General features: G+C 36.3%; 1 protein-coding gene across 2 annotated transcripts in view; it reads right to left on the minus strand.

Annotated features, from left to right (window-relative positions):
- LONRF1 (LON peptidase N-terminal domain and ring finger 1) overlaps positions 1-18407 on the minus strand; it is a 38491-nt gene that overhangs the window by 18520 nt on the left and 1564 nt on the right. For both annotated transcript variants that reach the window (XM_032413498.1, XM_032413497.1), the window contains exons 2-3: positions 7107-7225; positions 6011-6133 (exon numbers count right to left, since the gene is read on the minus strand). In XM_032413498.1, the coding sequence (XP_032269389.1) occupies positions 6011-6133; positions 7107-7225 (242 nt within the window). The remainder of the gene's footprint in view (positions 1-6010; positions 6134-7106; positions 7226-18407) is intronic.

Raw genomic sequence — 18407 nt, forward strand, 5'->3', positions numbered from 1 at the left:
AAAAAGATGTTCCAAGCAAATGGAAATGAAAAGAAAGCTGGTATTGCTATATGCATAACAGACAAAATAGACTTTAAAATGAGGACTTCAATAATAGAGAAGGGCATTACATAACGATAAACAAGATCCAACATGAAAACATATTTATAAATATATATACACCCAACATAGGAGCACCAAGATACATAAAGCAAATAAAATGTACCTAAAGGGAAAAACTGACAGTAGTACAATAATAATGAAGGACTTTACCACTCCATTTACATCAATGGATAGATCATCCTGACAGAAAATTAACAAGGAACCATTGGCCTTAAAACACAGTAGACCAGATAAACTTAACAGATATATACAGAACACTGCATCCAAATTGCATCCAAACATTTCAAGTGCACATGGAACATTTTCCAGAATAGATCACATTAGGCCACAAAACAAGCCTCACGTTAAAGAATACTGAAATCATATCAAGCCATCTTCTCCAACCACAATGGTATGAAACTAACGATTACTTACAAGGAGAAGAAAAAAAACCCCAAATGTAGAGATTAAACAACATGCTACTGAACAACAAATGGGCCATCAAATAAATCAAATAAGAAATTAAAAAAAAAAAAATAGCTAGAGACAAATGAAAACAGAAGTACAACGTACTAAAATCTTTGGGATGCAGCAAAAGATGTTCTAAGGGGTATACCTCAAGAAATAAGAAAAATCTCAAACAATCTAACTTTATACCTAAAGAAGCTAGAAAAATGAAAAAACAAAGCCCAACGTCCTAGAAGAAAGGAAATAATAAAGATCACAGCAGAAATAAATGAAATACAGACAAAAAGAGGGAAGATCAAAGAACTAAGAGCTGGGTCATTGAACACATTAATAAAACTGACAAATGTCAAGACTAAAAAGAAAAACAAGGGCTCTTGCATTAGACAGAAATAGAAAATTTGGACAGACCAATTCCTAGCAATGAATTGAATCAGTAATTAAAAACCTCCCAACAAACGAAAGTCCAGGAGCAGATGGCTTCATAGAGGAATTCTAACCAAACATTTAACTAAGAGTTAATATCTATTCTCAACTATTCCAAAAAACTGAAAGGAAGGACAGATTCCAAATTCATTCTATGAAGTCAGCATTATCCTGACACCAAAACCAGATGAAGACAATACAAAAAAAGAAAATTATAGGCCAGTATCTCTGATGAACACAGATGCAAAAATCCTCAACAAAATACTAGCAAACAGGATCCAACAGCATGTTAAAAAAATCATTCATCATGACCAAATGGGACTGATTCCTTGGATGCAAGGGTGGTTCAATACTTACAAATCAATCAATGTGATATATCACATCAATAGGAGAAAGGATAAAAACCATATGATCATTTCAATAGAGGCAGAAAAAGCATTTGACAAGGTAGAACATCTATGCATGATAAAACCTCTTAAAGTAGGTTTAGAGGGAACATACCTCAACATAATAAAGGCCATATATGAAAAACCCATAGGCAACATCATACTCAGTCGTGAAAAACTGAGAGCTTTCCACCTAAGATCAGGAACAAGACAAGAATGTCTACTCTCACTACTTTTATGCAACTTAGTCCTGGAAGTCCTAGCCAAAAGCATCCAAATTGGTAAGGAGGAATTAAAATTCATTATTTGCAGGACTTAATACTCTGTATAGAAAACCATAGACTCCACCAAAAAACTAGTAGAACTGATAAATGAATTCAATAAAGTTGCAAGATACAAAACCAATGTGTAGCAATCTGTTGTACTTCTATACACTAATAATGAAGCAGCAGAAGGAAATTAGGAAAACAATCCCATTTACAACTGCACCAAAAACAATAAGGTACCAGGAATAAACCTAACCAAAGAGGTGAAAGACCTGTATTGTGAAAACTATAAAACTATGAAAGAAACTAAAGATGACACAAAGAAACGGAAAGACATTCCACGCTCATTGACTAGCAGAACAAACGTTAAAATGTCTGTACTATCCAAAACAATCTACAGACTTAATGCAATCCCTATCAAGATACTAACACCATTTTTCACAGAACTGGAAACAATCCTAAAATCTGTGTGGAACCACAAAAGACCCCAAATAGCCAAAGCAATTTTGAAAAAGAAAAGCAAAGCTAGAGGCATTACAATCCCAGACTTCCAAGTATATTACAATGTTGTAGTAATCAAAACAGTATAGTACTGGTACAAAAACAGACACATAGATGAATGGAGCATAATAGAAAACCCAGAAAGAAACTCATGATTATATGGTCAATCAATCTTCAACAAAGCAGGAAAGAATATCCAATAGGAAAGTCTCAACAAATGGTATTGGGAAAACTAGTCAGCTATGTGCAAAAGAATGAAACTGGACCACTTCCCCCCCACCCTTTCTTACACCATACATAAAATTAAATTCCAAAATGGATTAAAAACCTAAATGTGAGACCTAAAACTGTAAAAATCCTAGAAGACAGCACTGGCAATGATGTCTTTGACACTGGTCATAGCAACATTTTTCTAGGTAGGTCTCCTGAGGCAAGGGAAACAAAAGCAAAAATAAACTATTAGGACTACATCAAAATAAGAAGCTTCTGCACAGTGAAAGAAGCCACCAACAAAAGACATCCTGCTGAATGGGAGAAGATACTTGCAAATAATACACCAACAAGAGGTTAATATCCAAAATATATAAAGAACTTATACAACTCACCACCCCCCAAAAATAATCCAAATAAAATGGGCACAGCACATATATAGACCTTTCTCCAAAGAAGACATAGAGATGGCCAACAGATTCATGAAAAGGTGCTCAACATCGCTAATCATCAGGGAAATGCAAATCAAAACCACAATGAGATATCACCTCACGCCTGTCAAATGGCTAAAATCAAAAACATAAGAAATAAAAGGTGTTGACCAGGATGTGAAGAAAAAGAAACACTTATGTACTATGGGAGGAATGCAAACTGGTGCAGCCACTGTGAAAAACTTTGTGGAGTTCCCTCAAAAAACTAAAAAGAGAAATACCATATGATCCAGTAATTCCACTACTGGGTATTTACCCAAAGAAAACAAAAAAACACTAATTCGAAAAGATATACGCACGCTATGTTTATTGCAGCAATATTCACAATAGCCAAACTGTGGAAGCAACAGATGAATGGATAAAGAAGAGGTGTATATACACAATGGAATATTACTCGGCCATAAAAAAGAATGAAATCTTGCCATTTGCAACAACATGGACGGATGTAGAGGATATAATGCTAAATGAAATAAGTCAGTCACAGAAAGATAAATACCATACGATTTCACTCATATGTGGAATTTAAAGAACAAAACAAATGAACAAAGAAAAAAAGAAACAAAAACAGACTCTTAAATATAGAGAATGGATTACTGCCAGAGGGGAAGTGGGTGGGAGGATGGGTGAAATAGATGAAGGGATTAAGAATACACGTAAAATGGTAAGCACTGAGTAATGTATAGAACTGTTGAATCACTACTATAGTGTACATGTGAAACTAATATAACACTATGTCAATTATACTAAAAAAAAGGTAAAAAAAAAAAAAAACCCTGTCAAATTAAAAAAAAGAGAGCTCTAATAAAATCAGAAATGAAATGTTATGACTGACAACACCAAAATATAAAGGATTATAAGACACTACTACATTTATATGCCAACAAACTGGACAACCTACAAGAAATAAATTCATAGAAACATACAGTCCTCTAAGACTGAATCATGAAGAAACAGAAAACTTGAATAGATCAATTACTAGTGAGAAGACTGAATCAGTAATCAAAAACTTCCCAACAAACAGAAGTCCAGGACCAGATGGCTTACTGGTGAATTCTATTAAACATTCAAAGATTTAATACCTATCCTTCTCAACTCTTCCAAAAAATTGAAGAAGGAACACTCCCAAAATCATTTTGAGGCCAGCAAGCCGACAAGAAACCACAGAAAAAGAAAATTACAGGCCATTATCAGTGACTAACATTAATGCAAAAATCCTCAACAAATTATTAGAAAACCAAATTTAAAAATATAGCAAAAGTTCATACATCATGATCAAATGGGATTTATTCCAGGGATGCTCACAGAGTGGAGGAACTACTATTGTTAAAATGTCCATACTCCCCAAAGCAATCTACAGATTCAATGTAATCCCTATCAAAATCCCAATGGTATTTTTCCATAGAACTAGACCAAATAATTCTAAAATTGTAGAAAATCACAAAAGATCCCAAATACCGAAAGCAATCTTGAGAAAGGAGAACAATGCTGATTTCAAACTACAGAACAAAGCTATAGTAATCAAAACAGTATGATAATGGCATAAAAATGCACATATGCATCAATGAACCAGAATTGTAAACCCAGAATTAAACCTACACATACATAGACAATGAATTTACAACAAAGGAGCCAAGAACATACAATGGAGAAATAAGTCTCTTCAATAAATGGTGCTGGGAAAGCTGGATAGCCATACGCAAAAAAATGAAACTAGACCAGTATCTTTCACCATACACAGAAATTAACTCAAATGGATTAAAGACTTGAATATAAGACCTGAAACCATAAAATTCCTAGAAGAAAACATAGGTGGTAAGCTCCTAAATATGGGTTTTAGCAGTATTTTTGTGAATCTGACTCCAAAGGCAAGGAAAAGAGCAATAATAAACAAATGGGATTGCATCAAACTAAAAAGCTTCTGCACAGCAAAAGAAATCATCATCAAAACAAAAAGGCAACCTATTGAACGGGAGATTTTTGCAAATCATGTACCTGGTAAAGGATTAATATCCAAGATATATAAAGAACTCCTACAACTCAACAACAAAAAAAACCTAGTTAAAAAATGGGTAGAGGATCTGAATAGACATTTTTTCCAAAGAAGACATACTGATGGCCAACAGTAACATAACAGGATGCTCAACATAACTAATCAGGGAAATACAAATCTAAAACACAATGAGATATATCTCACAATGGTTAGAATGGCTATTATCAAAAAGACAAGAAATAACAAGGCTTGGAGAGGATGTGGAGAAAAGTGGACCCTGTACTGTTCTTGGTAAAGCCACTATGGAAAACGGTATGGAGATTCCTCAACAAATTAAGAATAGAGCTATATTGTGCAGCTATTCCACTTCTGGGTATTTATCTTCAGAATGCAAATACACTGATTTCTTGAAAAGACGTGTGCATTCCTATGTTCAGTGCAGCATTATTTACAATAGCTGAGAAATGGAAACAACCTAAATGTCCATCTATGGTTGAATGAATAAAGATATGGTATACATATACAATGGACTACCACTTAGCCCAGGAAAAAAAAGTTATCTTGCTATTTGTGACAACATGAATGGACCAGGAAGGTATTATGCTAAGTGAAATAAATCAGATGGAGAAAGATAAACATGGTATGATTTCATTCATATGTGGAATCTAAAACAAAAACAAAAAAGAAATGAACAAACAAAACAAAAACTCACAGAACAGATTGGTGGTTAGCAAAGAGGAAGGGGGTTGGGTGAAATGGGGGAAGAGAGCACCTGTATGGTGACGGATGGCAAATAGCCTTTTAGTGGTGATCTCTTATAATGTTAGTTATAATGTTATAAGTGGAAACTTATATAATGTTATATACCAGTTTTGCTTTAATTAAAAAAAAAATTTCTGAGCAGGAATATCATGGTAACAATTAAGGATGATTAGTTTGGCTCCAAACAAACTAGTAGGAAACACTTAAATTTAAGCAAAAATAACACATTTAAATATCTGCAAATGAAATCTTTTGCTTTCAGTAAAAACTCTATACGCTAAGTATATGACCCCAAAAACCCACTTGTCAAATTGCTACTAAATTTGACTCACTGGACTCCTTATGTTCTTACCCCAAGTTTCTAATTAGCATTTTTAAAAAGACCTGTGTCTTAGACCTGCCTTCAACTATTATAATTGGTAAACCGATTACCTTTTCTACTTCTAGCTTTGCAGGCGCAAAATCCTCATCAAGGGCTAAGCACTGAAGAAACAGCTGTAAGGCATCACCTAAAAAACCAGCATCCTGGAGTACTTTTCCTTTCCTGAAGTAGACCTTCGATGAAAGCACAAATACACAACTTTTACTGATAGAATTATTTTTGAAAAATCAGTATCAAGAAAAAAAATGGTTTGCTTAGAAACGTGCATTTTGAAACTCTGTATGACTCTGAGAAGCCTAAAGCATTTCAAAGGTATATTTACACACTTCCCTGGAGAAGCACTTATGGAAAAATGACTCAAAACCTTATTTCTAATTATATCACTTCAGTATTAAATCCAGAGTCTTTCTTTTTTAACAGTTTTAAAATTGTCCATACAGATCATTTTCCGTCTTATTCTTAATATACATTTGCCTTGTACTAACCAGTCAAGTCAGCATGGGATTCTGTATCATTTTTCATATTAATTTATAATTTTTAGAGCATCCTTACTATATTGTCCTCAAAAGCATGGTTTCAAATGGGGAAAAAGTCATACAAAATAGTAACTTCGAGCTTAAAGAACATATATGGGACATGAACTGATTTGCCTTGGCAATTTGATAAAAAAAATTAGTAAACTGATTACATATATTTGCCTCAAGTCTTTTTTAAAAGCGCATGGGCAAGGCAACCTCCCTTGTCCCCATTTACTGTATTAAATCACTGCCTCATCTAGTCCCCATTTTCCAGCTTCTGAAGGACCTCCTCTCTTTCCATCAGTATACCTCCTCCATCAATTTTCAGTTTGGATCCAGTGGGACTAGTTGTATCTCTTTGAGGAAATTTTGCATACTCAAGTCTCTTATTTTTTTTTTCTCTGTGCCTTAAATTCAGATTGTTCTTTAGTTAGGAAACAAAGGCTTCTTAGGATTTAAAAATTGTTAGATAGCCATCCACTCAAAATACTAACCCTAGATTTCTAGAACTCTATATATTTTAAGAGTCAAGAAATCTATTTTGTTAAAACTTATAACCATAACTGAAACGCATGTCCCCTACAGGTGAAATTTTTAAATGTAGGTAAATGTAAAACAGTAACTTTACCTCAGGCCAATTTGGCAGTTGAAAGAGAACCGCATTTAAATCTTCTATGGCTGCTTTAAACTCCTGGAGACCAGCATATGATTCCGCTCGGTAAATTTTTAGAGTCACATCACTGGGCTCTGAAACAAATATTTTATAAAGGTTTATTTTTAAAATATTATTGTCCAATCCACAAAATACATACTAGATTAGGAGCTGACTTTGTGATTCCAGCTAATAACCACCAAAGTAGAGTATAGGTGCAACCCACTTACATGTTGAATTTTATCTAGAAGTTTTATCGTAAGACTATATGTGGATAATTTTAGCACAGGAAATGATGGTTTTTAAGTACTGGACATATTTTATAATATGAATAATCACCTCTAAGAAAACAAGTGTTTTCTTAAAATAGGGAGGGCATTCTATACAGATTTGAAAAGCAGGTCTTAGATGTTTAGAAGATTTGCTTCTTTATGGTAAATCTTAATTTTTTGTATACCTTAATTTCTAAATCCTCACTTATAAACAACCATACATGCAACTAGTGCACACTGAATTTCCACACTAACAAAGACGGACCAAGGCTCAACCTTAGGAGGGTATACAAGGGTCCTGATTCTGGAGGAAATGGGTTGACAATTTAAGAGGTCAAAATTTTAATTCCTGCCATTAGCACAAATGGTATTGGATCATCCCCAAACAGATTTAATTTCGAATGTTTCTGAGAAAAAGCTTTGTTGATAATTTGACTACCATCCTCTACATCTGCACTTGAGAAACCAAATTAGTATCCAATGGCATTCAGAATTCGTTAGCTGGTATCACCTGTGATACTACCATCAATTGTTACAGGTACGTAGATTCTAAATCTGAAGTCTAAGCCAAAAACTAATTTTCAGCACATCTACAGACAAATTAATCTGACTCTTCTTTTAAAGCTATTCATCTTTGAAGCCTTCAAAAATATATGCTTATGAAATAAAGCATTCATTGTGGAAAGGGTATAAAGACCCATAATGCCTCATTTAAAAAAAAAAAAAAACTATAATAAAACTCCTCAATAGCTCCCCGGTTTACTACTTTTTAAATGATGGCTTTCCTACAGATAACTCTCAACAACGAGACTGGCCTTTTTCAGCTGATGCTTAAGAATTGGAACTATATCTTTCCTTCGAATTTATACCAATGAAAATGTTCAAAAGAAGAATGAAATATTTCAAGAAAATATTTCATGCTTCCTAAATAAAAAAGACACATCTAGAATATTTTCTTTTGTTTCTTAAAGTAATATAATTGGAAACCATTATCTCTGAATAAAAACACATGGAAACTGAAAGCTCAATATGATTCATCAATCAAGAATGAAGAGTCCTGACACAAAACTTGACCTGTAGGTGTTCAAAAGATTTTATTTTATCCCTGTCTTTGAGGAGCTTACAATCCAATTAGAAAATTTTATTTTATTGTGAAATTGGATCGTGTAATCTTGATTTGACGAAAACAACTGGAGTTCAGAAAATTGAGAGCCGTGCGTGCCAAAATAGGCCAAGAATGAGTAGTCAATGCAAAAGCATCAAAAAACACTGACCAATTAAGGACTGCTCACCCAGAGCTGGGGTGCTTCCAACAGCATCCTTGAGCCCCCCTGCTTTGCGTCTCAGAGAGAGGGAGTTCACTGTTGCAGCAAGCAGCCTTTTCCATTCTTGGTTCCCTTAGGGGCTTTTTTTCATTTCAAATTTTTTCTTTTACAGCAGGTTCCCATTGCATCACACTTGATGCCTTGCACATTCAAAACTTTTGACTATCAAACCCTTTTATCAATGCTTTCACTACTCATTAGAGGTTCTTTGGGTTAACACTGAAGCAAGTATACAAGAACACCAATGTCATTGACAACACCCAGCCAACGTATCACACTTCTCCACTCTGACCAAAGTGAAAAAACACTGTTTCCCCTCTCCTCTCAACACAAAAACACTCAGGCTCTTGAGATTCCCTAAAGGCGGGCCTAAGAAGTTAGTATATATTAGAAGAGAAAAGGTACACATAAAATTACAAGAGGGCTAGATTGTAAAAGTCTTGCTCCCCAATTCTTCATAGGTAACATTTTTATTAAGAACTTCAAATGTTAATGGAAATGACTTTATAAGGGGGAAAAGAAAACCTCTTCAAGCGAGTTGAAAATTCCTAAAGCTTCTTAAGAGATTAGGGTCACCCCACCCACTTATTTTAAACCCTTAATTCTAAAAAAGAGCCAAATGCACTATTTGAGACCGTTGAATCGTCAAAGCATAGTGTCTGCCCTCCATGTAAACTTCTGCAAAAGGCAATTGTAAACCACCCCCCTACCCCCCAAAAAACAAAACCCAAAAAACAACTATCAGCCCAGCTGTGTTAGTAACTCAAGTTTGAAGAGTCAACAAATGTTTCCAGTATGTTCTCTACGTGGCCTTGAGGACCCTGGAGTGAACAAGTCACCTCACTGAGCATGCTATCAGGCCATTACTGCGGGTACCCTAGTGCCTGGCACATTACAGACCCAATGTGTTGAAAAAGTGAACAAATACAAAGATGTGGTTTGGGCTAATTGTACTAAAAGCATGATTTAACTCCCAGATCTTTATCTTCAGTTCTGAGCTTTTCAACCTGCCTTCAGATTCACCAAATTTATAACTGCCTGCTATAATTTCCTCAAACTCAGTACATTTCCATTACAAAAAAAAAGTCTTGGGGTGCCTGGGTGGCTCAGTAGGTTAACTGTCTGCCTTTGGCTCAGGTCATGATCCCAGGATCCTGGGATGGAGCCCCCCGCTTCTCCCTCTCCCTCTCCCCCTGCTTGTACTCTGTCAAATGAATAAAATCTTAAAAAAAAAAACAGTCTTTTTATTGTATTCTCTACTAGTAACACCCCTGACTTCCCAAATTCAATCTCCAACTTTGTCAATTTTACTTCCTATATTTCTCAAATCTGTCCCTGCTCTTTTCCAATCTTAACTGCTAACAGCCTTAGTTAAAGGGTCCAGATCCAAATTTCTAAGATTTTTTCAATAGCTTGCTAACTGCTCTCCCTGCCTCCTGTCTTACCCTACCTATAGCCTCACCATCCAGAAGATCAGATAGGTATTTTAGCACAACATACAAATTCCTACACACCTGGCTGGCTCCTGACCCTCACTCCAGCCTCACTTCCTATCATTATCAACCTCCCACTTTAGGCTCCAGTAATACCTAACCTCACCCCGCCCCTCGTCTACCATTCTATTTCATGCCTCCTTCCTTTGCTCACAGAACTCCCTCCTTGTCAGAGCTCTACTTCAATACCCCACCTCCCCTTGGTCTGGGGAACTATTTCTCATCCAACAGGACTCAGCTCACCAATCTCTTCTCAAGATGTTTTCTTCTGAGACTACCCTCACTTGGCACATCATTAAGGATCAAGAGCAGGAACTCTGAGGTCACACTGCTTGGGTTCAACTTCTGGCCCCTCCACTTACTTACTGTGCCTGGGGCCAAAAGGCCAAACACCTCTGTACCTGTTTCCTCAGCTACAAAATTGAGGGTGTTTCCTAAAATTTATTTTTATTTAAGAAACACCACTTATTATGATTTGCAACCTTCAGAACAATCCTACGTGGGTCTAGCACTGTCCACAGCTTCCCAGATAAGGAGGCTGAGCACAGAGAGTTTAAGTAACTTGCCCAATATCCAAAAGCTAGGAAGTGATGGATTCAAGATTCTCCCTCGGGTGGTCTGGCTCCAGAGTCCTTCCTGTTCACCTCTGCAAATAACAGTATTTACCTCACAGGATTACTCAAGAGTAATATATGCAAACAGCTCAGAACAGGGCTTGGTACATTGTAAATGTTGGCTATTATGATTGTGTTCATTCACTGGATGTGCACTGCCTTCAGTCTAAAATCTGTTTCTGAGCTCCTTCCATTATTTCCTGTCTTTGTGTCCTCAAATCCTGGCTTTGCTAAATGTTTGGTGAGCAAGGAGAAATTCATTAAAATCTGTCCCCTATGCTCAATTCATGCTCCCATTTTCTCTTCTCTTAGACCCAGTAATATTGCCAGTTGTCAGACAAATAAAAACTGAGATAAAATTCTGCTTCACATTTTGAGGAAACCCGGTCTTAAGCTGCCAAGGCATTTCATGGGCTGCGGAGAGTTCTCCAGAATCCCAATTACTCATCTTTGTTCCAATCCTAAGGTTGTTTCCTTAGTTCATCTTCAAGAAACTTTCAGATTATAAAAGTTATGTTTATTTATAAAACTTGAAAAACCTACAATATTAAGAAACATCTTTTTCCCACCATAAAGAAATAACCAGTGTTGGCATATAACCTATACGTTTTTCCTACGGGTGTAGATTACATTTTTCATTTTATAGTTTTATGAACTCTACCCTATAGATAGTTTATAAACTTCTTTTTGGGCAATGTAATTAAATCCACATGGTTTTTAATGGTTGCAAAATACCCTACCATATTCACAATCTATTTAAAAATACACTACTCAGCAGTTTTTACTTCCAATGTTTGCTAATATAAAAAGTACTACAGGGACCCCTGGGTGGCTCAGTTGGTTGATCGTCAGACTCTTAATTTCCGCTCAGGTCATGATTTCAGGGTCCTGGGATGGAGCCCAGGCTTGGGCTCCACACTCAGCGGGGAGTGTGCTTGAAACTCTCTCCCTCTGCCCCTCCCCATTTGTGTGCTCTCTCTCTCAAATAAATAAATCTTTAAAAAAAAAAAAAAGGGTACTACAATGAACATCTCCCTGTATGCCTTTACATATCTGTTTATTTCCTTAGTCACTGTCTATAAAGTTGAATGGCTGTGTAGAAAATTATACATACAAAGTTTCAATACATTCTGCTAGACCTCCTTTTATAAAAACTTATTGTACACAGCAAAAGAAACAGTCAACAAAACCAAAAGACAACCGACAGAAATGGGAGAAGATATTTGCAAATGACATATCAGATAAAGGGCTAGTATCCAAAATCTATGAAGAACTTCTTAAATTCAACACCCAAAGAACAAATGATCCAATCAAGAAATGGGCAGAAGACATAAACAGACATTTTTCTAAAGAAGACCTCCAAATGGCCAACAGACACATGAAAAAGTGCTCAACATAGCTCAGCATCAGGGAAATCCAAATCAAAACCTCAGTGAGATACCACCTCACACCAGTCAGAATGGCTAAAATTAACAAGTCAGGAAACGACAGATGTTAGCGGGGATGTGGAGAAAGGGGAACCCTCCTACACTGTTGGTGGGAATGCAAGCTGGTGCAGCCACTCTGGAATACAGTATGGAGGTTCCTCAAAAAGTTGAAAATAGAGCTACCATACGATCCAGCAATTTCACTACTGGGTATTTACCCCAAAGATACAAATGTAGGGGTCCGAAGGTATATGCGCACCCCGATGTTTATAGCAGCAATGTCCACAATAGCCAAACTGTGGAAAGAACCAAGATATCCATCGACAGATGAATGGATAATGATGTGGTGTATATACACAATGGAATATTATGCAGCCATCAAAAGGAATGAAATCTTGCCGTTTGCAACGACATGGATGGAACTGGAGGGTATTATGCTGAGTGAAATAAGTCAAACAGAGAAAGACATGTATCATATGACCTCACTGATATGAGGAATTCTTAATCTCAGGAAACAAACTGAGGGTTGCTGGAGTGGAGTGGTGGGGGGGTGGGAGGGATGGGGTGGCTGGGTGATAGACATTGGGGAGGGTATGTGCTAAGGTGAGCGCTGTGAATTGTGTAAGACTGTTGAATCACAGACCTGTACCTCTGAAACAAATCATACATTATATGTTAAAAAAAAAAAAGAAGAAGATAGCAGGAAGGGAAAAATGAAGGGGGGCGGAAATCGAAGGGGGAGACGAACCATGAGAGACTATGGGCTCTGAGAAACAAACTGAGGGTTCTAGAGGGGAGGGAGGTGGGGTGATGGGTTAGCCTGGTGATGGGTATTAAGGAGGGCACATACTGCATGGAGCACTGGGTGTTATATGCAAACAATGAATCATGGAACACTACATCAAAAAAAATAAAACTAATGATGTATGGTGATTAACATAATAAAATTAAAAAAAAACAAAAAAAAACTTATTGTACACTCCCACAAGCTGTGTATTTTTGTCCTAGAAAAATTTAAAAAGTCATTGTTTTAATGTACATTTCTTCAGTAAGTCTAATCTTTAAAACTATCTATTGGTTAGATTGTTTATGCATAAGAATAAACATTCCACGTTCATAATCTTTTACTCGTTCTTCTGAGTGTCTTTTTCTTAGATTTATATGTTGACCTATTTCAACAATCTCAGTGGCTAACCAAAATGCCAAATTTCTTTGCTTCTATTACTTTTTCAAGTTCAGTATGGTAGGGCTTGGTTATCATAGTTAAACCAAAAGCCGCCCGGGTGGCTCAGTGGGTTAAGTGGCTGACTCCCTTGATTTCGGATCATGATCTCAGGGTCCTGAAATCAAGCCCCCACCCGGGCTCTGTGCTCAGCGAGGAGTCTGCTTGGGATTCTCTCTCACCCTCTCCCTTTGTTTCTGCCCCTTCCTCCCACCTCATGCTCTCTGTCTCTCTAAAATAAAATAAATCGTTAAATTAAAAGCTGCCAATTGACAAGTTATTAGTGATTGATTAATAAAGTCCAGGAATAGTAGTTTGGCATACTTAAGATCATAACCATTGGATTTAGAACATCTGGGTTTATACCCCAGTTCGGACAGTTTACCTTACTCTCTAAATCTCAGTATCCTCACCTATACAATGCTGGTGACACCTACATCTTAAGACTATTGTGAAGACTACATAGACAATGCGTGTTGACAGTTAACACAATGCCTGGCACACAAATACTCAATAAATAATAGGTATTGTTAATATTACAAAATATTTCAAAATAAGCTGAATAGCAATGAGATCAGCTCTCGATACAAGGTATTAGAAATAGTACTTTTTCTTTTACCCAAATAAACCTTTGCCAGGTGAGAAACATCTTTAGGGATTGGTAGTGCAGACTGGATAAAAGGAGGGGAAAGGAAAAAAAAAAAAAGACTGATCGCATCCTACAGGGGGTGGGGTGGGAATGTGAACAGAAGCTTTTGTCTTACATTTTAGAGTCTGTCATTCACCTTCTACAGTTAAACATCGTAACAATTTTGAAAAATATCTTTACAATGCAAGGCATAGAATACTATATAAATTCATTTAAATTCTCACTTGAATGTATCTAAGCCTCTTAGAAATATTCCACTAAATAGAAAAACCAATTCTGAATACACCAAAGGTTAATATATAAATAATTAAAAATCTAAGATAACAGAGTTTTGGTAAATTTTGCATTGTTTGATGGATAAAGAACAGATTAAAAAAACATGGAAATTATTTAAAACAGAGCACTTAATATTTACATAACCCGTTTTCCCATCTTCTATATCAATAAGAATATGCCATTGTAACTAATCTTTGTAGTGACCCTGATGCATTGCAAAAATCCTTAAAATGACTTCTGAATTAAAGAAAAGGTGAATCAGACATTTACTGCATACAGGCTCCGTTTGTTAGAGATCAATTAAGCAATAAGCCCCTTTTCTCTTCAATAAATGCCAATTTGCTGCGATTTTAAAAGAAATTAAAAAAATACAAACTCCATAAGGACAGGGTCTTTATTTTGTCCACTTCTGTATTTCCAGCACCTAAACACGCCATGTATGTAGTAAGAACTCAGTAAATACCTGCTGAATAAGAATACGTGAGATTTATGATTTATATGCTAATTTTTAAAATCAATTTGAGTCTCAGAAGCAATATCCACATACCTGGTGCTTCTGCTTTCAGTTCTAACTTGGTTATTTACTTGCCTTAAGAAAGGCACTTAAAATTCTTGGAGCTCTCTTCTTCAATCTGTGAGTTAGGAATGCTAAAGTTGCCCTCCTACCTCACATGATCTTTTCTAAGGATCAGTTAAGATAATGGCAAGGAAAATATTTTGTGAACTATTAAACACCATATTAAGTGTCAATGTTAACTGTTTCAAGTGTTTTACAGATTAAGTTAGGCCGTATGAAATTTACTGATTAAATAAATTTAAATCTCTTCACATTAACCTAGTTAAGATATTAAACACCTTTACATTTTCTTCAAGTGTATTCAGATTCACCTATAATTTGACTCATCTTTTTATAACTAAAGCCTTTCAGGATCTGTATTTTATCGATGGATGCTAAAATGTTACTACTAATTCACATATATAGGCTAGAATCAGGATTTAACCCTCACTCTGGTAATATTATTAATGTGGGAGAGAGAAAAGGACAGGACTTGACATCATAAAATTTAAATATTAGCTAAATCATCTTCTAGTTGTAGCACAACTTTTACATTTTTTTAAAAGATTTTATCTGAGAGAGAGAGCAAGAGACTGAGAGAGAGCATAAGCAGGGGGAGGAAGAAGGGCAGAGGGAAAAGCAGACTTCCAATTCCCCAATTCGGGGCTGGATCCCAGGACCCTGAGCTCACGGCCTGAGCAGAAGGCAGATGCTCAACCGACTGAGCCACCCAGGCACCCCTAAAATTTTTTTAATTAATATTTGTTAGGCATTTATTCTGTCAGGCACCATTCAAAGCATTTTACATCTCAATTCTCCTAACAGCCCTAGGTAGTTGTTACTGCTGTTATCTATCTATGAGTTATCATCTATCTACGAGATACTATTCTCGCTTTTCAAATAAGGAAACCAAAACAAAAAGGTTAGACAACAGGCCCAAGGTCAGAGAGTAAGTGGAGGGCTGTGCTGGGACTCAAGCCCAGGCCAAGAGCTGCCAAGGTTCACAGCTTTAACCACTAGACCACACAGCCCCTCCACTGCCAACTGCCTCAATTTCCTTCCCAGGTAAGGGTACTCCACAGGATTCTTTGTGAGGATCAAAGGATATATAAACATTTTTTTAAATGCTTGATAATAGGCAAGAACTATATGATTAATACTAAAGACAAAAATTTACAAGTATTTTAAATAAACTGTTCTCCCCCTTATGACCTTTATTATTTTTTTTTTAAACCAGTTCAAACTGTAAAGTACAATGTTCTTTTGTCTTCTTTTGGGAGGGAGGGGTGTATATGGGGAGGAGGCAAGTCCGTGTAAAAATTCATTAAAAATAAAAGGAAAATAGCATAGCAAAGTGGGATCATTTCAACAGGCTCTTAAGTATAAAGATCTAACACAGAAAAGACTTTTACATAATAGCCCTGAACTAAAGGGACAGAAAGTTATGAAACATCTGAGTTAATACCAAAAGATCAATAGATTAAATGTTATCTAAATATGTTTCAATTCGACAGAAACTTATGTAATCTCCGTGGGAAACTTCTGATTTTGGAAAAGGTTTTCAAGGTTTCCTTTCTTGTCAACAGGGATAAATTTGGATGGGTGTGGGCTAACTGCAGACTAGATTATCTTTTTCTAGTTAATAGTATTTAGTTTTTCATGATAAGAATTCTACAAAGAAATTGTAGTGAAGGTCTTTTTTCATTATCAACAATGAAAAGTATCATTAGTAACTCCATCTGTACCATCTTAAACACATTTCAAACGCCCATCTAGTTAACTAGCTGACTCTGAAAAAGTTAAAGCCTAACTACAGATTTATAACTCTACTAAACGTTTTTATTTACCCCTATAAATTGTTAGAACACTTCATATCTGTACTTTACCAACTATAATTTGTTAACTCTAAGATTTTTTTTTTTTCCCTCCTATGTTGCACTAAAAATTTATGGGATGAAAAAAGTTATCCTTGTTACTAACATTCAGACACATTTTTGAGAATGGAATTAATGATTTTTGAAAGACCTCAGACGAGGGAAAAATAGGCTAATGAGGTGAAAGACGACTTGAGTTCTAGTCCCACAAAAGTAAGATATAAGTAGCTGAACAGGCAAAATTCCCATGTGCTGACTATGCAGACTGTCTTTAAAAAAGGCGAGTAGATACGGGTTTTTTTCTGTTAAAAATAATATCCTCAATCCAAGGCCCCAAATCTTCCTTAATTAAAAGATTACTGGTTATAGAACACTAAGCCAGACCTTAAATTAGTAAATGTGCTCACTGTTCTGTAGATTAAGACCTGAATTCTTATTAAGTGCCTAATTTAATTCTTACGGAGTGCAGTATTTAATACTGCATAGTGCTATCAATAAGTTTCAGCCTTTATTTAATACTAGCGACAAAGAAAACTTCCCTGGAAATGTGTCAAACATTTTCAATGGATGAGCTATAAAGCCAGGGCCAACCCCAGTGCAACATTTAGGAGAAATGGAGGATGTAATGTTGCCTCTACAACCAGCTACCTGTGTGACCGTAGGCAAGTCATGTCACTGCCGTAGCTTCTGCTTCATTTTTAAAATGAGGACCATGGCCTAGATGGTCTGCACTTCCTCACTCCAACTTTATTTACCCAGAAAGGCGGAGCTGTTTGTATCAGAATTTTGTATTCCAACTAGTTCTCTTTTGTTCAGGGTCTACCATTCTACTCCATTTTATAACTGCCTACACTTCCCATAAAGATACTGAAAGATATGAAAATATGCCAAGTTTATGTTTTGAACTCTAAAGGTATTAAATAATATACTATCACTAGTTCAAAATGACTAAGCACTTAGGATAAAAGACCCACAAAAAGAGTTTCAGTTACAGTTAATCAATTTACCTAATACCGATTTATATTTTAGATGTCCTTCTCCGGGATTACTCCCGCCGGCATTACTTATGCCAATAAAGACTCCAATCTTGAAATATGCTTTAACACAAGATTTAACAATGACACTATTGACATTTTGGGCCTGATAACTGTGTGGGAGGCTGTCCGGCGCACTCTCCGATGTTCAGCAGCATCCCTAGCCTCTACCCATGAGATGTACCAGCACTACTCCCACAAGGGGTGGCAACCAAAAAAGTCTCCAGGGATTACCAGATACTGCTCTAGATAATGTCCTCTGGGGGGTAAAATCCACCCGGGGTGGGGGAACCACCGATTTAAAGAACTCTTCATTCTCCCTTGGTAAGTCTGGCTGTGTCCCCTAAAACCACCTTAAGAGTGCTAACCTAGGCTAAGAAGCCGAAGCTGCTTCCGAAGAAACGGACAAAAGATCTAAAAGGCTTTTCCCCACAGCCTGATCAAGAATGGAAAGGCAAACAAACGTGTCAAAGAACTCATCTGAGACTACCTCTTCATCTTGACCGTGAACTAGGGGTATTCGAAAAGTAAGCAC

This window comes from Phoca vitulina, unplaced genomic scaffold (genome assembly GCF_004348235.1).
Source record: "Phoca vitulina isolate PV1807 unplaced genomic scaffold, GSC_HSeal_1.0 scaffold15, whole genome shotgun sequence".
NCBI classification, from domain to species: Eukaryota; Metazoa; Chordata; class Mammalia; order Carnivora; family Phocidae; genus Phoca; species Phoca vitulina.